General features: G+C 44.3%; 1 protein-coding gene across 1 annotated transcript in view; it reads right to left on the reverse strand.

Annotated features, from left to right (window-relative positions):
* The window catches only part of Wwc2 (WW and C2 domain containing 2), a 177,945-nt gene that overhangs the window by 93,056 nt on the left and 60,096 nt on the right, over nucleotides 1-24,793 (reverse strand). The window contains exon 2 of the mRNA XM_036166553.1: nucleotides 10,254-10,363. Within this exon, the coding sequence (XP_036022446.1) occupies nucleotides 10,254-10,363 (110 nt within the window). The remainder of the gene's footprint in view (nucleotides 1-10,253; nucleotides 10,364-24,793) is intronic.

Genomic DNA, 24,793 nt, shown 5'->3' on the forward strand with positions numbered 1-24,793 from the left:
AGAAGGAAGGGATATTCGACTTAAGGTCACACACACACTGTCATGGAGGGAAGCCCTGGCAGGACCGTGGGGACAGGGACAGAAGCAGAGACTCCCAGGAGCCCTGCTTCCTGGCTCGCTCCTAAGCTCCCGTTCTGACACCTTCCTCCTGAAGTCTAGGCCACCTTCTCAGGGATGGAACTGGTCACAGCTGGCTGGCCCTAAGAAATTTTTTTGCATATAAGAATTTAAATGACAGAAGGACCACTTGAAGAACAAAGCAGAGTCTTCCTCTGAACAGAACAGAATTCACGGGCTGGAGAGACGGCTCGGTGACTTAGTTAGTGCTCACTGCTCTTGCTGAGGACCCAAGCTCATTCCCAGCACTCATGCTGGACAGCTCATCGCCTCCTTTGAATGAAGCTCCCAGGGACCTGACACCCTCTTCTGTCTGCCACAGGTACCTGCTCAGATTTTTTAAATGTGATATTTTAAAATAGAATTCAACATCAACGTTCTTTTTATCTTGTCATTATTGTCTAAACAGACAGCAGATCAACCATTTGTATCGCATTAGCGTCGTAAGTAATCGACAGGCGATTTAAAGCATGCAGGAAGATGTACAAAGGATATGCCAACACTAGGCCACTTTCTAAAAGGGTGTTGAGGCCAGGTGTTTTAATCCCAGTACTGGGGAGGCAGAGGCAGGCACACTTTTGAGTCTGAAAACCATCAGACCTACATAGTGAGTTCCAGGCCAGCCAGGGCTATACAGTGAATCTGTCTCTGTGTGTTTGTCTCTCTGCCTCTGTCTGCGCGCTCTCTCTCTCTCTCTCTCTCTCTCTCTCTCTCTCTCTCTCTCTCTCTCACACACACACACACACACACACACACACACACACACACAGAGGAATTGGGGCATCTACATAAGATCCTGTAGCCAAATCCCAGCAGATACTGAAAACATCTGTATATTTTATCAATTACAGTCTATTTGGCTTAGTGTTAAAAATAAACATATTACACTCCATTAATAAAATAAGAAACAGATAGTCACTTCAAGACATACTGAAAACCCTGGTTACTAGTTCAGCACTCGTTCATAAAGAGAGCCCTACATATGAAGTCCCAGGGACTGTGACTGAAGAGTACTTCTGCCCATCAAGGACATCTACAAAAGAATGGAACACAGGACACCGGCATCATGCGGCCTGAAGGACTAGAAAGTACAAATGTCGGTTCTTGCCACTTCCCATCAATTCAAAACACCAGAGGCTCTAAAATGCTGCTTTAATTAAACGCGAAAGAGAGGAAGAAGTTAGGGCAAAGAGAAGTCTGGCCTGGCAACCAGAAGACAGAGCTCTTCTCATCTGAAGAAGAAGGAATTTCTACACAGGAGTCATCTGCCCATCAAAGAGTTGTAAGTTGAAGCTTTAAAACGTGCTCTCCACCCCAGCACCCCGATAGAACGCAGTGGGGTACACAGCAGGGGGCGCGCAGGCCCAGGGGTCTAACCCTGAGGTACTCAGTCCCTGGAAGCCTCAGCAGCAGTCAGTCAGTTCTTCCTGGAGCGGTCAGCTAATTAGACAAACTCAGAATTCCACTGTGGGTTTTAAAATATAAGTTGTTATGACAGTTCTATAGACTACATGGGAAATATAAAAATTTGTGATTTTTGAAAAACAATTTTAGTAAAGAGCCAAGTTAATGAGCATGCATCAACCCATTTCAAGACATGCACGCCTTGTAATTATGACTGTATGCTATAAGCATAAAGTCACTGCACCGATCAACAGAATAGAACAGAAAACTCAGAAACAGACAGATGAACTCTGTGGAGGTTGGAATAAGAATGTCCACCCCATATATATGAATGTTTGGTTCACAGTCAGTGGACGATTTATAAAGGATTAGGAGGTGCGGCCTTGTTGAAGGAGGTGTGTCAGTGGGCTTTTAAAACTAAAACCTACTCCAGGCCCCGTCTGGCTCCTTTCTGCTCCATTTTGCTTGCAAAGTGTAATCTCTCAGTTGCTGCTCCAGCGCCATGCCTGCCTGCCTGCCTGTCTGCTGCCACACCCCCTGTCATGATGGTCATGGACTGACTCCAGAGAGTTAGTGAATCTGTAAGTAAGCCTCCAGTTAAATGCTTCTTTTCATAGGTTGCCTTGGCCATGGTGTCTCTTCACAGAACTAGAACAGTCACTGAGACAAACACCAACATATTTTCAACAAAGGTTGAAATTCGGTAGGAAGAGTACCCACCCAAGAACTGGTTGGGGGGGGGGGGGCGTGGGAAAATGGCCCAGTGGGTAAGTGCTTGCTGTGACAGCATAAGGGACTAGGTTCAGGTCCTCAGTACTGACACACAAAGTCGGGAACAGTGTGCTTCTATAATCCCAGTGCTAGCGAGGCAGATCCCAGGGGCTCACCGCTGGCCAGCCAAATCAGTGAGCTCCAGGTTCAGCAACAAAGAACGACACCTGACAACCTCCAACACGTAAGCACAGATGAGTGCACACATACACAGATGCACATGCCACACGTGCACAAAGATGCATGCAACCAGACATGCACACTAAAGGAAGAAACGGTCCTGGAAGGGTATATCTACTTAGGAAAGAAAGAACCTCAATTTTACTTCACACAGAGCTCGCAAAGTAATTTGGTGTGGAGCAGCAATCTAAACTGTAAACGCTTCAGGAAAGATCTACAAGAAAAAGCAGAACATTTTACAGCTTCTCAAAGGAAAAGAGATTTCTCAGAACTCAAAAAGTAGGAGGTGTTTTTAAAACTTAATTGGACTTTTTAAATCTGCTGTAAGGAAACTGAAAAGAGAAGCCATGATTTAGAAGAAAAAGGTTCACAAGATTTTAATGTAGAAAACATGAAGAGTTCTAGCAACTCATTGGATAAATAACTAAAAACATGGGCAATATATATGAACAAATTCTTCACACACGCACATACATTCACCAGCAATGGCAATGAATACATTTAGAGATGTTCAACATCGTTAGCTGTTGTGTGATATTTTGTTTGTGTTCTGACAAATAAAGGGTACCTGGAGATCAGGGGGCGGAGCTAGCTACTAGTTAACCATAGAGGTCAGGTGGTGGTGGCTCACACCTTCAATCCCAGCACTCGGGAGGTGGAGACAGGAGTATAAGGAGAGTGGAGAAGGATCTCAGCCCCCCATTTGGTTAGAGGATTCATAGATATAAGACGTTTCTAGTGGCTGCTGCTCTGCTTCTCTGATCTTTCAGCTTTCACCCTCGATATCTGACTCCTGGTTTTTATTGATACGACTAAATAGGAGGACGCAAGTCACAACTACACAGAGACTGTTTCACACACCTGAACCAGTAAGTTTAAGAGGACAACAGAACACAAACAGACGGCAACCGGACTCTCCAAGACCGTGGGACAATATCAGAGGCTCCCACGTGTCTCGGGTCTTCACACAATACATGGTGGTGTCTGTCCACAAAAGCCAGCTCACAGAAGGTTCATTCACAAAAAGCAACCCCAGATATCCATTCCCAGATACATCCACACAGCCATGTACTACTAGGGAACACAGAGAGCCAAACACCTTTGCGCAATAATGTGAACGGATCTGAAGCACCATTCCTGGGACTTTTAGAAAAAGGCAAAACTAATCTTTAGTGGCAAAGATCAGTTCCCATTGTGTTGCGGACAGGCTGATTGCCAAGGGCAAAGACAGAACTCCCTCATGGCTAAAATGTTCTTTGTCTTTACTGAGATGGCAGCATACTTAAAATGTACACATTTTGTATGTAAATTATGTACATAAAAATTGATTGTAGCCAGGCAGTGGTGGCGCACGCCTTTAATCCCAGCACTCTGGAGGCAGAGCCAGGCAGATCTCTGTGAGTTCGAGGCCAGCCTGGGCTACAGAGCAAGACTCAAGACAGGCACCAAAACACCACAGAGAAACCCTGTCTCAAAAAAAAAGAAAAAGAAAGAAAGAAAGAAAGAAAGAAAGAAAGAAAGAAAGAAAGAAAGAAAATGAAAAAAGGGGAAAAAAGTTGATTGTATAATACGACTGCAATTGTAAACAGAAAATAACAACTTATACATGAACTCTCTGGAAAGACAATAGCACCAAACAAAAACCTCCATTCTGAACCCCAAATCTGAACACCTTAAATAAATGGCAAACTCTATCATGTTCATGGTATCATAATAATCTTCCCAAATTACCTATAGATAGTATCAAACGTCCAACAGGCTCCTTTGGGAAAAACTAACAAATTGATTCAAAAGTAACTACATCTATGTACCTATGAACATGATCTAGAACTGCCAATATACACTGGAAAAAGAACAAGAGGCCGAGGTCTCTCGTTCATGACTCTCTGCACATTCACAGTACTCGGAGGCATTATAGCCAGAGTACAGAGAAATACACAGTTAAGTGGAATGAAGTAGTCACACCACAGTAAACCACTTCTGACCTAGGCTCTACATCAACTCAGTGAAGAAAATAAAGATGGACCACACATACATACAGAACCATAAAAACTTACGTCTAGAGCCGGGCAGTGGTGGCACATGCCTATAATCCCAGCCCTCAGAAGGCAGAGGCAGGTGTATGTCTGTGAGTTCGAGGCCAGTCTGGTCTACAGAGCAAGATCCAGGACAGGCACCAAAACTACACAGAGAAACCCTCTCTCAAAACGCCCCCCACCCCAAAGTCTTCTATAACAATGCTCACAGCAGCCTTCTACAGAGTGAGTTCCAGGACAGCCAGAGCTGTTACACAGAGAAACCCTGTCTTGAAACCGCCCCCCCCCCATTACCAAACAAACAAAAACAAACAACAACAACAACAACAACAAAACCCCTTAAACCTAGGAACAATCATGGGAGTCTTTACCACCTATGGAGATTTCTCAGCCAGAACTACCAACCATAAAGGAGAAAAACAGGTGTGTAATGAGCTTCATCAAATATATATATTTGTTGTTTCCATTATTAAATTGTGTATCTGTGTGTGTGTGTGTGAGAGAGAGAGAGAGGGGGGGGGTGTCTGCAGAGTCCAGAAGTGTCACAACCCATGGAGCTGGAGTTAAAGACAATGTGAATGCTCATGACCCAAAGCACCCAGCACTCAGGAAGCTCACAATGGGCAGGAATTTAAGGCCAATCTGGCTACTCAGTAAGACTTTCTTCAAAAAACCAAAATAAACAGACACATTTTTAACATTTAAAGAGGAAATAGAGATTCTCTTTCTCGCCAGGTGGTGGTAGCACACGCCTTTAATCCCAGCACTCGGGAGGCAGAGCCAGGCGGATCTCTGTGAGTTCGAGGCCAGTCTGGTCTACAGAGTGAGTTCCAGGACAGGCACCAAAACTACACAGAGAAACCCTGTCTCAAAATGCCCCTCCCCCAAGTCTTCTACAACAATGCTCACAGCAGCCTTCTTCCTAATAGCCCCAACTAGGAACAATTTCAAATTCAAAATAGATTTTTAAATGTAATACTAATAAGCAATAAAAAAGAAAATATACTGACATCATAGAATAATATAAAGGAGGCCATGAAGTCCCTAGGTTTGCTGTTTATTTTGAACTTAGTTTTTCTCGTTAACATTCACTTTTGGCAAACTATTCATGTTTTGAATATGAGTTCCTTGCCAAATATGCTTCTAAAGCACATTCTACCATTCTACGTTCAATTCATTAGGGCAGTCTATTTTTAAAGATTTATTATTATTATTATTATTATTATTATTATTATTATTATCATTATTTTGTTTTGTTTTTCGAGACAGTGTTTCTCTGTGTAGTTTTGGTGCCTTTTCCTGGAGCTCACTTGGTAGCCCAGGCTGGCCTCGAACTCACAGAGATCCACCTGGCTCTGTCTCCTAAGTGCTGGGATTAAAGGTGTGCACCACCACCGCCCGGCAAAGCTTTATTTTATTTGACTTGATGCATACATGCCTGAGCGTACGTATATGCATCATGCCTGTGCCACCGGAGGCCAGAAGAGGGTGTTGGGTCTCCTGAAACTGGAGTTACAAGTGTCTGGGAGCCTCCCCTTGTGGCTGCTCAGAACGGAGTCTGTTCCTCTAAAAGACAGCGAGTGATCTAGCGTGTTGAGCCATCCTCCAGCCCTAATGAGGACAGGATTTTTTGTTCGTTTTTTAAAACATGTCAAATAAAAGAATCTACTTCTAGTTAGGCGAGGTGGTACTTGGAGGAAGGAGGAGCTCTGTGAGTTCAAGGCCAGCCTGAGCTACAGAGCAAGCAGGGCAGCCTGGGCTACACAGTGAGTTCTCTCATCCTAAACCATCCCACAGCAGCCTGTTTCAGTGAGTTCTACAACAGGCAAATTTAAGCTATGGTGGTGGAAATCTGAACAATGCAGCATCGAGGAAGGGCTGACTGGAAGACAGAAATAGTCCGTCTTGTTTGGGGTGAGAGCTACAGAGGACTGAGCACACGTTGGTCAAAGTTCATTGAGAAACTATACAGAGTCTGCACAGTTGTGTGTGGACAACACTTCCATCACTATAAGAAAAGTCACGGCGGTGTTGAGCTATCACAAGTGTTCTCCTGGGGTGGAGGAGCCAGCCCAGGGATTAGTGCTAACTCACTGTGCTTGCAGAGGACCCGGATGGTCCCTGTACCCACATGGCAGCACAGATCTCCTGTAACTCCAGTTTCAGGGGATCCCGTGCCCTCTTCTTGATGCCCCTGGCTTCTGCGCACACATGATGCACATAAACTCACACAGGCTCACGCACACACATACAAATAAATCTTTTTTTTTTTTTTTTTTTTTTAATGTGGAGCTGAGGATGGAACCCAGGGCCTTGCGCTTGCTAGGCAAACGCTCTACCACTGAGCTAAATCCCCAACCCCACAAATAAATCTTTTAAGAGTGACTTCCTCCTGGTTGTAGTATCAACACTTCATAAACATCACACTTGCTTTCTAGGCAAGCACAAATAGCTAGTGGCCATACACACACCCACTGTAGAATGCAAACACAAAACATGCCCCAAGCTACTTTCACTGTCAAGGTCAAATCCTTCACCGCTAATACTTAAGAGTGCTTTGCAGCAATACTCTTAAGCAATCAAACTTTCATTGTTGCATTTTTTATCCAAGTAAGAGGAAATAATGCTGAAACTATACAATGTCAAAACACAACATATGTGTGGAGCAGCTGCTAAGAAGAGATAATACCATTTGCTCCCGATAAACTACTTTGCAGGAATGTCTCAAAGATTAATGAGATGGCAAGAGCTCCTTCTCAGTAAGGAGACTACTTGTTGCTAACTCAGGTCCTTCGAGGCACAGTAAATCCATCAGGCCACTAAGCCACAATTATATAATAAAGCAAAGTGGTGGTGGGCTTAGAAATTCATGTTCTGATAATCAAGGTTTTATATATTCAGAATGTTGCTTCCTCAGGCATAACATATGCTCAAAACGCACTTCAAATCCTTCCTTTAGGAAAAAAAATCAGCTTTTCTGCCGTGAATTCCATAACACAGGTCTTCCTCCCTTCCTGAATTTACCTTTAACAGGAAGCCAAGGATGAATACATAAGATGTGGTTACTGCCTCCACGAGGCTCACAGAGGTGAAGAATCGAAGTGCAAGCAAACGTAAGTGCAAGATGGCAATGCTTTAGAGTTTCCTGTGTACCGATAACTACAGAAATGAACGGGCTGCGGCACCTAATCCATGGGAGAGGGCCTTACGAAACCTCTTAGGAACAGAGACATCCAAACAGACCAATTCTAGAAGGGCAAGGTCGGTATTGAAAACAGACCTCTAGGAGAAAGATCCCACGCTATCCAGAGAAGCCAGGCAAAAGGAGTGAACTATGGTGACACAGCAAAGCAGTCAGCATTACAGTGGTGCCTAGCTGTCACCACCCTGTGGTGTCTCTGATGGTCTCAGCCAGAGTGGGCTCTGGGAAATGATGGGAAACGATGAAAGATGTGAAGTTCACTGAGGCCATGGCTTGCAGGGAGTCTGGCTACAAAGAGGACCGCATCCGGTAAGGGACACATGCATGTCAAATCTTCTGACATGCTGACACACAACATTAGCATCTACAAGATTTGCACCCAAGAAACACATAAAACAAGACACATGCACAAAAACGCAATGTGTTTATGTAAGTAATTAAGTAAGCAATGATTTTGTGTCGGGCTTCATTCATAGCTCTCCTGGGGTGCATGTGGGCGGGCAGAGGTTGGACACATCTGGAAGGGATAGATGTGAGGGGACATGGAGAAATTTGTTGCTTGCTTCTTCTTTTGTCATTTTGAGAGTCTCCAGTGTTTGTATATCGAGACAGAAAAATACAAAGTACACACTGAGGGCTGGGTGCAGCGGCCAGCGCTTTTAATCCCAAAGAAGCAGGCATGTGTCTGTGACTTTGAGGCCAGCCTGGTCTAAATAACAAATCCCAGGCCAGCAGGGACTACATAAGACTATGTCTCAAATACACACACACACACACACACACACACACACACACACACACCACACACACACACACACAAACACACACTGTGCTCTTTGGAACACTGACTTGGTACCTTAGTGTATCTGCTCTTTCTGCTCCTGAATCTCACCTATCTGTAAGAATTTGCTGTTAACATCAGCTATCTGGCCTCTCAAAAGATCTTTTACCTAGGGATGAAGAAATGGCCTAGCAGTTAAGAGCATGGAGAAGACCCACTGTAGATCCCAGTATCCACATGGTGACCACCCACAGCTTCCATTCCAGAGAACTAGATGCCTTCTTCTGACCACTGTGGCCACCAGCACACACATGGTACACATACATACATACAGGCAAAGCTTCCATACACATAAAATAAGATAAATATTTTTAAATTTATTACATACCTACATAGGGCAGCTATAAACCATCACTGGTGGGCATTAAGTAATATATTCTATAGTAATATAATTCCTAAGGATATCAAAAAGCACTGTCTGTAAATCTTTTGATGTAAGAACTGTTCTAAGAAAAATAAGATAATGGGCAATCAATTAACTATGGATTCCCTGAAGTCTATAAAATAATTTTAAGTGAAATAAAGTGAATCATCCTGACTTCTGTGTATTACAATTATAGGCAATCAATTAACTATGAACTCCCTCAGGTCTATAAAATAGTTTTAAGTGAAATAAAGTGAATTATCCTGACTTCTGTGTATTACAATTGGAATAAACTTTTAAAGGGCTCAATAGAGAAATAAATATTCATGTAAACATGTACTCACATCTACACAAATGAATATTAAAAAAAAAAAAAAAACTCCAAGTATGTAGTTTTTGTTTGGTTTGGTTTCCCCCCCCCCCTTGGGCTTTGGTGTTTTGAACTGGAGTTACAGACAGTTGTTAGCTGCCATGTGGGTGCCAGGAATTAAATCTGAGTCCTCTGGAAGAGCATTCAGTGCTCTTAACCTCTGAACTCTCTCTCCAGGCCCCGAGTATGTAGTTTTAGAAGTGTATGGTTAGAGACTAGAAAGAAGGCCCAGTGCTAAGAGCACACACTGTGCTTGCAGAGGGCTCCTAGCATCTGTATCAAAGGGCTCACGACAGCTTGTAACTCCAGCTCTAGCGGTTCAGGGAATCTGACGCCCCCTTCTGAACTCCACAGGCACCTGCACTCACATGCACATACCCACACACAGGCACATTATTAAAAAATAGAAATAAATATCTTTATAAAAAGTTCATGGCCATGGCAATTCTCTGCCTTGGCGGCACCCTGGCAGACCTAAAGGCAAGAGTTCCTCCTCAGCAAGCCAGAAGGACAGGGGTTTGGGTCACTTCCACACAGCTATGCTGACTTCCAGATGAGTGTCCTTCCCAGCCAACAGGCCACACCAGCTTGGACTTTGCTCTACTCTTCCCGGGACAAGCATAAGAGAATTCCAATCAGAGGAGCAGGGTCATAGATAGAGGCACCCCGTGGCTGTAGACCAAAGCCCCCTTAACCTATACTGGATTATAAACCATTGAGTGCCCAACAGATGCCAGACATTCTCATCCTCTGTCTCCATAAGGAAAGTTCTTTATATATGACCCAGGTACTTAAGTAGTCACTGGAGTTGAATACTAGTCATTAGAAAACAAACAAACAAACAAACAAAACAAAACAGTAGTTTAAGACAACTTACTTTGTAAAACATTCATCATTCTGTATGAGTGATGCAGCTTTTTGGAGGTTTGTTTTCTGATATACTTTATTTCACTAAAATGAAAACTTACTGTTGATGTGATCGATGTAGTAGGCACCAATCTGGGGGTCAAACCCTGCTTCCCATCCCCATGGCAGCTCATCCCCGACACAATCAGCGAAGGACAATGGCTTCGTTAACCTACAACAAATGGGAAGAAACACACTGTCAGGTGTCCATCAAACCAGACATGTCAGAGCACATGTTAATTCCAACTGCGGATTAAGCATCCTGGTTGCATTTTCTTCAAGTTCTCAATTGTCCCTAGAATTTGCATTATTGCATCTGAAACTTATTTCCAAATCTTATTTGTGTACGCATGCAGGGGCATTCCAGGGAGTGTGGAGGTAAGATGCCCTGGAGCTAGAGTTACAGACAGTTGTGAACCAAATGGCATGGGGGCTGGGAACCGAACTCTGGATCTCTGGACGTGCTGCAAGTGCTTTTAACTTCTGAACTGTCTCATATTTTTTCAAGGACAAAATAAAAGAAGCAAATATTCAAACATGTAGAGCTGATCATTCCTAAAACTAGAAGATAAATCTCCACAGGTGAAGTAGGCCATCTTCAGTCACATGACCCCAAGCTGAGAGTGAAGAGAACTGGAATCCGGAGGGAACACTGGTGCAATGCAGATATCCAAACAGAAAAAAAAGTTTCCCCAGGATCCAAACGCTATCATTCTAGAAATGATACCAGCACTTCTGAGACAAAAATACACATCAAGAGGCTGGGGGGATGGCTCTGGGGACAAAACCCTCGTGAAGTTCAGATCCCCAGCACCCACATGGAAACTGAGGAGGGAGCAGCCCGCCTGTAATCCAGCACAGGGGAGGGAGGGACTCCCCAGGAAAGCTGGTGGGCTGGACCAGTGGGTAGAGGAGCTCCAGGTTCAGCAAGAGTCCTTGCTCAGTAAATTAAATGGAAAACAAGTGAGAAAGACCGCTGGCCTCTACACACATGTACACATAAGTACATGCACACGGCACATACCTGCCGGCACGCAAACACACACTCACACCAGTGTGTGTGTGTGTGTGTGTGTGTGTGTGTGTGTGTGTGTGTGTGTGTGTGTTTTGACCACTCTCTTTGTGCATACATCTCAGGCTACTCTCATTTCAGATTTGGATGGTCTGACTGATTTAAATGTCTAACTATGACATCTGCTGTAAATCTCCCTGAGTGGAAGGACACACATCTGATGGAACCATGTACATCCAGTATTCATACATATGTCAACATGGTGTCACCTTTCAACACGGCCTTATGCTTCTTCTCTTAAGAGGACTTTCTCAAGTCATAGTCTCTTTAAGACTAGCTCTGCCTTATTACCTCTCTCTTTAAAGCTGATGGGGGAGATTATATAGTCTTCTTTCCGCAGGATAGGGGCTTAGACAATTCAAGATGGACCTTTTCCCTCACGGCGCTCATTTTGCTGAGCCAGCCACGGCAGGTTGTGGTTGCAGTTTGGGAACGCCCTGCTGCAGGGAACCGCCACCCTCAGTCACCATGTCTTCCGACTGAGTATGACTTCACGGCAGGCATTACCATGGCTCTTCCACATGAAATCAGCCAGGATCCCAAATCAGCTCATCTATCAGAATAGCAAAGCTCTTCATCTATGCCTTGGAAAGCTGGGGAAATGGCGTGAGAATTCCCAACAGCCCCTCACGGACACAAAACCCTGACACCCTTTTTCACTTAGCCTTACTGTGGCATGGAATCTGGAAATGGCTTCTAGAGCACTGGCCTTTGAGGCCCACAAAAATCAATACTGAGGGCAACCAGCTCTAACACAGCCACGCTGAGAGCTTTCCTAACCGGGCATCTCTCTCCCCTTGACTTCTCTCTAAAGGTGGTAATCACCCTGTCTCCACACGCCCTTCCTGCAACATAACTACCTCCCCTAAGAGTCATGTGAGGACAGAAAGGATTATACAGGAGCGGCATCTAGACTATCATAAGTGGTTATTGACACAAGCTGGCATGAATTCTCCCGTTTGCTCCGAAGTAGCACCGAATTGTGTTCCGAATCATCAAGCTATTGAACACTGCCCCCAGGACCAGCACTATCAACAGAAACACGCATCTTGGATTCTAGGGTAGATCTACAAACTCTGGGTCCTAGCAACTCTCTAGGGATTTCTCTCCAGGTATTTCTACTGCATGCTAAAGTTTAGGAGCCTCTCACCTCCAAGTTTAAGAGCTTAAAATATGGCACCAAAGAGATCTGGGTTCAAATCCTTGTCCTGAAACATACTCACTATACTAGCAGGGGCAAGTTACTTACTGCAAGGGTCCTAGTCACTGATTTATTTATTTATTTGTTTTATTTATTTTCCCCAAAAAGGGGTACAGAGGGGGGAAAGAGTAAAATTTAAACAAGGGCTAGTGTGTTAGTTTTATGCCAACTTGAAACAAGCTGGATTAAGGCAGGAAGAGGGAGTCTCAACTGAGAAAACTGTACCAGCCAGACTGGCGGCAAGCCTGTGGTCCATTTTCTACACTGATGATTGATGTGGCAAGGCCCAGCCCACAGCTGGGCTGGGGACCCTGGGAGATGTAAGAAAGCAGGCTGAGCCGGCCAGGAGAAGCAGGCCAGTAAGTGGCACTGCCCCGTGGCCTCTGTATCAGCCCCTGTTCCAGGTTCCGTTCTGGCCCTGGCTTCCCTTCATGGAGGACTGTGATTCTCCTTGAAGGGGGGTGGGGGTGGGGGATAGAAGCTGAAATAAACCCTCCCCACCCCCGACATGTTCTGCTCTTGGTGTTTTAATTTACAGCAACAGAATCCTAACTAAGCCAGCTAGACAGTATAGGGCCCGGGGAATAGTAAACTTCAAGCTGTGTTGGATGAGTTAAAGGAATCTCAAAGATGTTAAAAGCAATGTGTTCAAATGCAACAATTTGCCAAGCTTACTGTTTAATCACAGAGTAAGCCTGGACACAATTTGAGTCTTAAAAAAAATCACGCTGTTAGAATTGTACTCAAAATCTACCTTATGTCATAAGGTATGCCTTATGCCCAGGAAAACAATATTTTTCTGTTGATAAAGGAACTATATACCATATCAAAAGTTCTCGTGCCAAAAAAAGTGACCTTGTCTACGCCACCACCCAAAGAACGCCTCTTGACCTCCACACAGCTGTCTGTGCAGAGCGCCTGTGTGCGCTGTCCACCTCGATCTGAGGACTCTTGTCTCCCTGCTTCTAACGGAGGCTGTTAATGGCACACTGCCTCAATAGACAAGGAAGGAGGAGATGGAGAGGCAAGGCTCGGTGACAAGAGGAAGGTCTTATACCTGGTACCAAATCAACACATGTAAGCCCGAGAACGGCATGCATATAGTCATTTCTTGAAAAAATTCAAAGGCTTCAAAAGCGTGCTATGACCACAAGCTGTGACGACGTTGCTAACATTTACAAATAATGTTCCGTGTTTTCCCTCTGAACTGGTTAATAAACAATTATTTAACTGTCACACTTGTAAGAGCAGAATTACATTTACAGGTATAAATTTGACCATGAACTCAAGAGAACCAGTCCTTCTGAAGTTCTCATTCATGAAACAGTAAATGCACAATCTTCTTTACGGTTACTTCAAAAGTAAATTTTATGCTTTACTTTCTGCATATGTACAGCATAATTTTGTTTTGTTTTGTTTTTTGTTTTTCGAGACAGGGTTTCCTTGTGTAACTTTGCGCCTTTCCTGGAACTCACTCGGTAGCCCAGGTTGGCCTCGAACTCACAGAGATCCACCTGCCTCTGCCTCCCGAGTGCTGGGATTAAAGGCATGCGCCACCACCGCCCAGTGTCAGCATAATTTTTGAGTCCTCTATCCATAAGGGAAGCCATTAAGCAAACATATTTATAGATGTCAAAGTTTAAAGACTGAACCATCAGATTAGAATACTATCCCCAGGCACAAGCATCCAAAAATCAAGTCAACAGCCCTGCTGCTCTCTTGACAATGGACAATCACTGTTATAGACGAGTAACGTTTTTCCTTTGGTCTAAAAACACACTCAATCTCCCACCCTAACAAAGTCTCTCCCCAAACCCCCCACTCCTCCTTCAGACAGTTGCTTCCTAACCACTTGCTGATTCTAGTCTGGAAATGATAACCTGGAGTTCTGTAGTTACGTCATGAGCACATTCCACAAAAGCAATACTTGCAAGCAATTGGCCTTTGAAACAGCACATCATTTATGCTGTTGTTTGGGAACCTGATACACTACAGACAAAAGCCTCAGTGCTTACAATAGTCTATGTCCAAGGAAAAAAAAAGGTACATATTTCCCTATAGTAATTGTACTACTACAAAAACAAAACAAAGCCCACTTGGCTAAGTGAAAGAAAAACACAAAAAGTAACATTGCATGATTCCATCGAATACAGTTAATACACAATCCATAAGAGCAGAATATAGACTAATAGTTGGTTGCCAGAAGACAGGGAGAGAGCAGAACAGACAGACTCCTTCCGGGTCCTGTGGAGAAATGGGACCTTACTGAATCCAGGTCTGGGTGACACAGTGCTATGGCTGTATTAAATGCCATTGTATTGCTCACATAATAATTGTCAATCCATGTTACATAAAGGTGGCCTCAATAAGTTGTTTTAAAGGGTAGTAACAAGCATATAACAAAGCCAAGACCCCAAGTGAATAAAGTCCTTTCACAAGAGACAATAAATAATTGAAAACAAGGAAACATTCGACATCCCTAACAATAAAAAGAAACGCCAAGTGCAACAATACCGAGGCCGCATTTTAAGCCTATTAAGCTATCAAGGTTTGGCTTGGTTTTATTTGGTCTGCATGAGGAAACTCAGTTCCGGTGATAATATAGGAAAAAAAATCAGTTACTTCAGTCAGATGCAATTCTTTTATGAAACAACTTGGCAGTATTAAAAACAAATAAACAAAATATAAATCAAAGAATTGGTCAGCGAGGTAAGTTCACAGGTTCCCAACCACTGACTTAGTTCAATTCCTGAACCCTTGGTGGAAGAAGATGAGACCCGACTTCCAAAGACTGTGCTTGGTCCTCCACATCTCCACACAAGCCCCTTGGTATATATACTCTCTCTCTCTCTCTCTCTCTCTCTCTCTCTCTCTCTCTCTCTCTCTCTCTCTCCCTCCCTCCCTCCCTCCCTCCCTCCCTCCCTCCCTCTCCTCTCTCCCTCCCTCTCTCTCTGCACACAGACTATAATAAAGGTTTTTTAAAAATCTAAGTGTTTAATCTCCCCGCCATGCCATTCTGCAGTCCAGGAATCCTCGGCTACCTGCTCAATTGTACAGAAGTTACCACCAACAGCATGCTCTGTGCTCCAGGTCTCCCTCAGCCCTGCTGTCCCTAAGCACAGAGCCTGCCTCATAGCATAGTCAGGATATAATAAATGTTGGTTAAATAAATGACATTTAGAAAGGAAGGATTAGGGGTTATAAATTATTCTTTTTGAAAATTTCCATTTATCCCAGCACTTGGGAAGGAGGCAGCGGCAGGAGGATGTCTGTGAGTTTAAGGCCAGCCTGATCAGCACAGCAAGTTTCAGGACAGCCAGGGCAACATAGGGAGACCCTGTTTTTTGTCTGTTTGTTTGGCTTTGTTTGTTTTTAAAAGGTCCATCTGGGGGTTGAAGAGGTGGCTCAGAGGTTAAGAACACTGGCTGTACTTCCAGAGGTCCTGAGTTCAATTCCCATCACCCACTATAATGAGATCTGGAGCCCTCTTCTGGCCTGTAGAAATACATGCAGACAGAGCATTGTATACATAATAAATAAACCTTAAAAAAAAAAAAAGGTCCATCTGGATACTTTAATAGTAAGTGCATTTGAGCAAATAACAATAAGAGGCTGGCGTCAAGATGACATTGAGGGGTTGGGGATTTAGCTCAGTGGTAGAGCGCTTGCCTAGCAAGCGCAAGGCCCTGGGTTCAATCCTCAGCTCCACATTAAAAAAAAAAAAAAGATGACATTGAAATATGGCCTGAACTGGGACAGAAGAGAGGGAATCTTCCAGCATTGCATCAAGATTTGTGATTTATCTTTATTTATTACAGTTATATTATAAATCAGAATGAAAAGCAAAACAGAAAACGAAAACCTAACAGAATGTGTCTTGGGGGTTCCAGTAATTAAGCAAGTGCTTTTCCTCTTTTCTCTGTGCTTTTACTCCACAGGAGGAAGAAGAGAGCAGACTAGTCAGGCAAACACTCTAACCTGACCTCTCGTCTCCGCTAAGAGCCAAGAAATATTTGCTTGTCAGATGACCTGGTTTTGAAAGACGGTTCGAGAATGTAAGTGGCCGTGCCAGCCCAGACGGCAGGAACGTCGGCAGAGAAAGAGGACTTGTTCCCTCACTGTCCAGACAAACGGACGTGTGCCAGACGGCTTCCTCCTGCAACCTGCGCCTCAGCGCCGCACTGCGGAGCCCATCCCGGTAAGAACTGTCCAGGGAGAAGACTGGAGAGGCTGGAGCACTCACGCACGGATCTGTTGGGACAACACAAACCCACGGTCCATCTGGAGGCATTCCTGCTCATCCTCCCGTAAAAAGGCTGAGAAATGGCTAAAACGGACTTGTGTGACTTCTATCAAAACTGCAGAACTAAGAGGATTTTTTAAATCCCTTTGTCCTCACTATAGAAGAGTAATCTCAGTTAACAACGTGATGTTTCCTCGGGCTGTTTATTATAAGTAATCACATACATGTGTATAAATATTAAAAATACATAGGTTTGACAAAGTTGAGATCATACTAAATAAACTATACATGCACCAGAGCTTTGACTCTCGACTTTAAAAACACATCCGTTAGGGGCTGGAGAGATGGCTCTGTGGTGAAGAGCACTGATGTTCTTCCCGAGGACCCAGGTTCAATTCCCAGCACCCACACGGTGACTCCCCACACTGCCTATAACTCCAATCCCAGGGATCAGACAACGTCTCTTAGCTTCTGAGGACACCAGGAACGAACAAGATGCCAAGACACACATGCAGGCAACACACCACACACATTTTAAAAAAGAAGCCCCTTTATATCCTCACTATGAAGACGCCATGAACCAATAGCCACGCTATTATTAAAGAATCTCCAATCCCCAGAATGGTAGCTACTGCAAATAGCTTGGTACTTTCCCAGTTCATAAATCCACATACTTTTAGAAAACATAAAAACAGGGCCTCTCTACACATTGCTTCTAGGTGAAAGCAGACCAATAGGGTTCCCTCTAGCCCCTCATTATCTGCACCCATTCTCTTCTAGAGAAATCTTTGCTTCAGTGAACATACTTACAAATAATTAGTTTACTTGTATTTTTATTTGGGCAAAGAATATGCACATTTTTAAAGTGACAAAATAGCAAATATTTTTTAAAGTTGCAAAACCCCAATGTATGTTAGACATGCTTTTAAAGCTACATTGGTACTAAGACACTGTAATCCTTAGGCTGAGGGGATAGCTGAGTAGGTAAAGTGCTTGCCTTGCCAGCATGAGGACCTGAGTTCAATTCCCAGAACTACCTTAAAAAAAAAAAAAAAAAACAGTAGCTGGGCATGGTTAGAGGTATGCACTTAGAATCCCAGCACTCTGGAGCTGGAGAAAGGAGGCTCCCGAGGCTCACTTAGCCAGCCAGCCTACTTGGCAGGCTCCAAGCCAGCAAGACTCATCTCAAAGGAACTGCATTCCTGAGGATGCCTGAGGTCATCCTCTGAACTACACGTGCACGCACATATAAGTTCATGTGTGCACCTACACATGCACACAAGAACGAACACACACACACACACACACACACACACACACACACACACACACACACTAAAGAACAAAATAAGCCTGGCGGCAGTGGTCAGCACTTGGGAGGCAGAGGCAGGTGGATCTCTGTGAGTTCAAGGCCAGCCTAGTCTACAGAGCGAGATCCAGGACAAAACTACACAGAGAAACCCTGTCTCGGGGGAAAAAAAAATTTAAAAAGAACAAAATAAAAACGTAATTCTCACAGATGGTCTCTTGCTTGTGGGCTTGGCTCATCTATACTTGCTCCTACAACAGAAGAGAATTCATGTGTACCCACATTCCACATCCCACCAGCCTGAAGATCGTCTAGGGTAGGGGTAATCTAATTACTACTCACAGAGGATGCCTTATCTGAAATGCTCAAGACCAGACCTGCTTCTGGCTTGGATTTTTTTTTTTTTTTAAATATTGAAAGTACATGAGATAGTCTGGAAACGGGACCCGAGTCTAAACATGAAATTCATTTAGGCTTCATATGCGACTTACACACATAGCCTAAAGGTAATTTTATACAATAATTTTAATACTTTCATGCATGAAATAAGATTTCATGGTGTGGAATTGTTCACTTGTGGTGCTATGTCCCAGGCTCACAAGCATTTGGATTCTGCAGTATTCTGCAGCAAGTTCAGACTTGAACACTGGGTGTACCACCTGTAGGGAAGTGGCCAGCTCCTTCAGCGCTTGATTTTCTTCTTTCTTTCTCCTCCTCCTCCTCCTCCTCCTTGAATTTTTTTAATTTTTTAAATTTTTTCGAGACAGGGTTTCCTGTGTAGATTTGCACCTTTCCTGTAACTCACTTGGTAGCCCAGGCTGGCCTCGAACTCACAGAGATCCGCCTGCTTCTGCCTCCCGAATTTATTATTAAGAAATTTTCTGGCTGGGCAGTGGTGGTGCATGCCTGTAATCCCAGCACTCGGGAGGCAGAAGCAAGTGGATCTCTGTGAGTTCGAGGCCAGCCTGGTCTACAAAGCTAGTCCAGGACAGGCTCCAAAGCTACAGAGAAACCCTGTCTCAAAGAACAAAAACAAAAAGAAAAGAAAAGAAATTTTCTGTCCATTTTACATACCAATGATTTTCTTCTTCTTAAAGTTGATTTACAGCAGCTTTTTACACATTTTGAATATTAATCTCTTGAAGATGCAAGTATTTCATGAAGATACTACTTATCTCCTAATTTTGTTGATGAGTGAAGGGATGTTTTACTTATTTATATATTTATATATTTATTTACTTACTTATTACTGGTTTGTCCAGACAGAGTTTCTCTGTGTAGCCCTGGCCATCCTGGAACTCCTCTGTAGACCAAGCTGGCCTCGAACTCACAGAGATTCGCCTGCCTCTGCCTCCACAGTGCTGGGACTAAAGGTGTGCGTCACCGCCGTCCAGCTGAGATGGTTATTTTAAAATGCTGGGAAGGTTAACTAGCCAGTCAGCGAGGATCAAAGTTAAATCCTAGCTCTTCCTTACAGCAGAATTAATTCCAGATAATTCAAGTCACCTGAGAAAAATGAACGTGACTAGAAGAGGGCGAGAATGTGCCCCTACTAGGAGAAAGTTCATGCAAGAACCCTTGAAAGATCCTGGGCTCCATCCCTTAACCTGGTGTTCCCATTACAACTGACCTTCAACAGCACATGACAGAAAGGAAACACCGGGAAACAAAACCATACTCTCGGATTCAGCACAGCCTCGAGCTTACGGCTTTTCTCCCCTTGCTGCGGCCACGAAGGTAATTAGTAAGTATTAGAAAGGTATTCAAGGCTGGTAAGCGGAACATATTTTCTCCTTGGCTTATCAAAAGGGATACAATAAAGAAATGCAGGGGAAAATGTATGACTGTAGGTTATTTTATACTGCAACCTTGTTTCGGCAAACCCACGCTGCGGAACAAGGTCTCAGAGCACAGAGGACCCCAGTGCTGGTGAGGTGGCTCAGACAATGAGGGCTCCTGTCGCCGCACCCTATGATATGAGTTCAATTCCCAAGGCTTACATGGTAGAAGGAGAGAACGGACCCCTACAAGCAGTCCCCTCATCTCACTGGTACACACACACTAAACAGATAAATATAGTTTTAAGACTCCCCCAAACAAAATAAAATTTACAGATGGTTGCGAGGCTAAATAAAACTTACTTGACCAGTAACAAACATTGATTTTCCTATTTTTGGACTGCAGCAGAGAATGACAGAACCCGGTAGCCGTTAACGGAGGAACCCGAGTCTAGCAGCTCTGGGTGTTGGACTGTTTGACAATGCAAAATATCCAGTTCCTCTCCCAGAAACCTACTCCATTAGAGAAGACGGACGCAAGCTCCCTCCCATTAGAGAAGCTGGACGCAAGCTCCCTCTGCCGTGACACCAAGGTGTAAGACGCACGGAGTTCGATTCTCCCCTCTGGCAGTTTGTCCTGTATATGATGGTGGCCTCCGGCAGTTACCATCTCTGTTAGGGACCAAGATTTCAGGAACCAAACATGAACCATGGAAAGTGCTAGCTAAGCCAGAGAACAAGTCAAAAGCCCACCGCCCTTCCCCAGAGCAGTAACACCTGTTTACTAACCGGAGGCTCCCAAAGATAAGAACATTCCACAGTCAGGTGCCATGGCAACCGAATGTAAAGAGCATTCCATGGTCAGGTAGCCTAGCAACAGAACAAATGGCCCCTGACCAGTGACCTTAGCAGACATCTTGCAGTTGCACGACCTGCACGTCTCCCACGTTCTGCACGCCTTCCACGTCCCTTCCCCTTCCCTCCTTCCTGCCCCCTCCTCTCCTATGCTATATAAGCCTTGCAAAGAGAAATAAAAATTGCAGCTTGATCAGAATCTTGTCTTGCTGTCAGTCTCTCGTGTCCCCTGTCTCTCATTCGCTCCCATAGGTGGGTTGCCCCCGTTGAAACCCCACTGGCCAGGGCACATCTCCTCGTGGACAGTGCTTCCATAGTGGCCTCTACATGCTCACTTTGGAAACAAATTATGTTTTGTTGCATCTTCTTATCACACTACCAGAAAATTATCCATGTCATGCCCATGAGGTAGTCATGGGGGGAGCGGAAGGAGGTGGATAATTCGGTTGAATACAAAACAATATTCATTATAAAGGCAATGTCAGTGTTAGAATCCTAGATAAAACCAACCATGTTCCCTTCTCTCTGATTCCCAGCTGCCATGAACTGAGCCCTGATGTGTACCAGACCATTTGCCAAAATATTCCTGCATTACTACCAACCACCCTAAGGTCAACAGCCAGCTAGCCATGTGCTGAAACTCCCAAGGACAGTGAGCTACAATCTGTGCTCCTTTGAAAACAGAACAATATTTAAAAGCTAAATCACTGATGTTTTTTCCTCTTACCTATCTGAAGACTCCATATTTGTTAAAGGGGAGTGATCTTCGGAGGTAAGGAAATCTACCTGCCTGAGTCCACACTCCCAGGCACCTTCCATACACAAAGTCCACCTGATGACTCTGCCTACAAGCAAGTCTCCTGGTCTGGCCCTTTACTAGTCATGTTACCATTTAAGAATTCTAACATTGGGCTGAGTGTGGTGGTGCATGCCTTTAATCCCAGCACTTAGGAGGCAGAACCAGGCGGATCTCTGTGAGTTCAAGGCCAGCCTGGGCTACCAAGCGAGTTCCAGGAAAGGCGCAAGGCTACACAGAGAAACCCTGTCTCGAGAAAACAAACAAAAAACAAAACCTTAAGAAAAGAATTCTAACATTGCATTTAATATGGTTGCCAAAAAATATCAACAAATATCCAATGTCAGAGAAGAAAGAAAAATCCTCCAGTTCCCACAAGATACCTTCATTAACAGCAGAGGAACATGAGATAAGATGACAAAGAACAGGAATACTCCAGTATTTCACAGCTCAGGAGCAGACATCACAAAGCCAACTACTGGAAAGTCTACCAATAAGGAGTCCAGAAGAGGCCAAGAGAACCCGGCGACCCTCAGACGCAGGCGGCAAAAGCAGGCTTTCCTGACGGGGGTCTCCTCACACTGGCCTCTTTTCTCCCCCAACTCTCCAATCTTCCTCCCTTTTCTCTTCCCCACCAGGTCTGTCCTTCGAGATTCAACATCCTTAATGTTAATTTACACAGCTTGCTGAGGAAGCCATCCTCATCTCTGCAACGACACAATTAGTGACATTTTACAAGCTTTCACCAAACATTCTCCCACTGAGGTATTTCAGTGTTTGCGTTTCTTGCAATCCACAGAAGTCCTACTGGTTTTTCATCTTCGTATGCCAAGCGACAGACATACCTTAAGGGAAAACAATGGGTGTGTGATTCCCAGCCAGCTGTTTCCACCTGACAACGCCACGCCACCACGGGACTGCCTAGTACCACAGCAAATGTAACTCCCATAAGGGGCAGACTTGATTTCCCCTCCAAAACTGCATCGCTCAACCTTCTCTCTCCCTCCAAACAATCCAGTCTTAGAAAGTGGTAGTATCGCTACCCTAGATGCTCAAGTCACACCCCGGAGGCGTTCCAGGGGCCTCCTTGCCCAACATCCTTTTGTTGAGTTTACCAAGTCCGACCAGAGCAGACCCAGCTTATCCAGCTGCCGCTAGCCACCATCGCCTCTCTAATCAAACTTCCTGGTGTGTATGCTGCCTGAATTTCCACCCAAGTCTAGCGTGTTTCCATCCCCATCCTTCTGCACTAACTTCTCCACACAGCAGCTGAGGCTTTTCAAAACGATTCTGAAGATCTTGTTATGCAAAATGCTAGTAGGAACCAGGCATGACCCTCGCTCCCAGCACTTGGGAGGCAGGAGCAGGTGGATCTCTGTGAGTTCAAGAAGCCAGCCTGGTCTACAAGCAAGTTCCAGAACAACCAGAGAGGTACATAGTGAAGCCCTATCTCAAACAACAAACAAACAAAAAAACCAAAATGTGAGTAGGAAATTAAAAGAATACATCTTTGTAAAACACTGCAGTGTTGTACCTAATAGTTACTTTCCCACATTCTTCTCCTAGAAAGCACCTTCTACAACAAACTCCTGTCTTTCTAGACTTTACAAGAAGCCGGGAAAACACACGGTATGCTTTTTACATAAGCAATACACTTCTGTTTACTTTTCACCCAATGATATGCTTTAGACTTTCCACGTCGCTAACTTATCTCCTTCACTGTTGAGACCACAGACTCTGGTAGTTCCAGTATAATCTGGTGGTGTTGGGGATTTTAACTGTACCCAAACAATACCGTATCAAGTATCCTTTGATAAGCTCTAGGTTAGATACTGACTAGCATGGTGTCCGACACAGGTTTATAAAGGTGACCTCAGAAGAGTGGCCTGCCACACAGCTACACACGCCACAAAGCATGCAGGCCAGTGAACAGAGCAAGGTGCTGGCTCTGGGGAAGTTCCGGGCTGCCACGGCCCTAAGGCTTCTCTTTCTGAAAGGAATGCTCAACTACATCGGAGAGAGCTAGCTAGTCAGGCCCCTAGCCTAAAGGCATAGGAAGAGCCAGAAAAGCTAAGACCTGATGACCCTGGGGAAGTGTCCGAGCTTTCAATTCCATTCTGTGGTTTTTACCTGTTCATGGCCTCACAGTGTTGTCGCCTTCAGACACAATGCAGATGGATCTCACGGTGAACTGGAATTCACTGCCCACAATGTAAAGCAAGAGTTTTAGCAAATCTCAACTCCGTCAAACTTGCCTGGATAAATGCACCCACTGGCCAGGATACCTTACTTATTTACATTTCCTGAATCCTGATGGACAAAGGAGACAACAGACATTTGAAGTTTCTGACTGGGATCCTACAATGTCTGTGTCTGAAATGACTGCCCATTAAACTTACAAAATCTACATTTAAGTTATCTACATGAGAATCTAATTTGACATCTTTGTCATAGACGCAAAATATTTATTTGACCAAGACAGATTTGAGGGTTTTTTTTTTTATTTTTAGTAATTTTTAATTGAGATTTTCTATTCATTTTATGTACCAACCACAGATTCCTGTCCTCCCTCCTCCCGCACCCCAGCCTTCTCCTCCATCCCACCCCCCACCAGATTTGAGTTTTTGACACACATTTTAGTGACCGATTGACCATGTCTGATCCCCAATCCTGACACTCGTGGTTCACATGAGTGCTTCCCTATCTGAATCATCAACTGACTTGCTGTATGGGCAAGAGGTCATGGAGTTTATGAGCTGCTTATTTCCTTAGCAGCGCCAACCAATGTGAGTGTGCTGTCTGTCACAGAACCCATGTCTTATGGATACCGTCTTCCTCTCTGTTCCCCCCTTCCCCATGACTCCCCCAGTCCTGGGAAGACAAAACAATGGTTGGTGTGCCTTCAATATGTCAACGCATCTGACTCTGTTGACCACATCTGTGCGGACGGCTCCCATCAGGCACACTAAGCCACTCCCACAATACTTACTAGCTTTTTGCAAGTATTTATTTTTACTAAAACCCCGTGTGCTGGCCCTGAGTACAACACACATATACAGATGGAAAGAATCACAGACTTTTCTAAAGCTCCTAGATTGGAATTTCAAGACTCAAATATCAGAAAACTGAGCAATGCTCCTAAGCAGCCTAAGGAATGGCATTAACATGCTACAAATCAATTCCATACCACGAGTTTGCTTTGCTAGCTAAACATATGGCTGGATCTTTCTACCTCTGTGGAGACTTTCTTTCTGGTGTTTCCTCCTCCTCTCTAGCCTGTTTTCTTCTGGCATAGCACCAGATCCGTCAAGCACTAAAAATTAGACATATGGAATGTGAGGAATGTCT

Source organism: Onychomys torridus, chromosome 17 (genome assembly GCF_903995425.1).
Source record: "Onychomys torridus chromosome 17, mOncTor1.1, whole genome shotgun sequence".
Taxonomy (NCBI): Eukaryota; Metazoa; Chordata; class Mammalia; order Rodentia; family Cricetidae; genus Onychomys; species Onychomys torridus.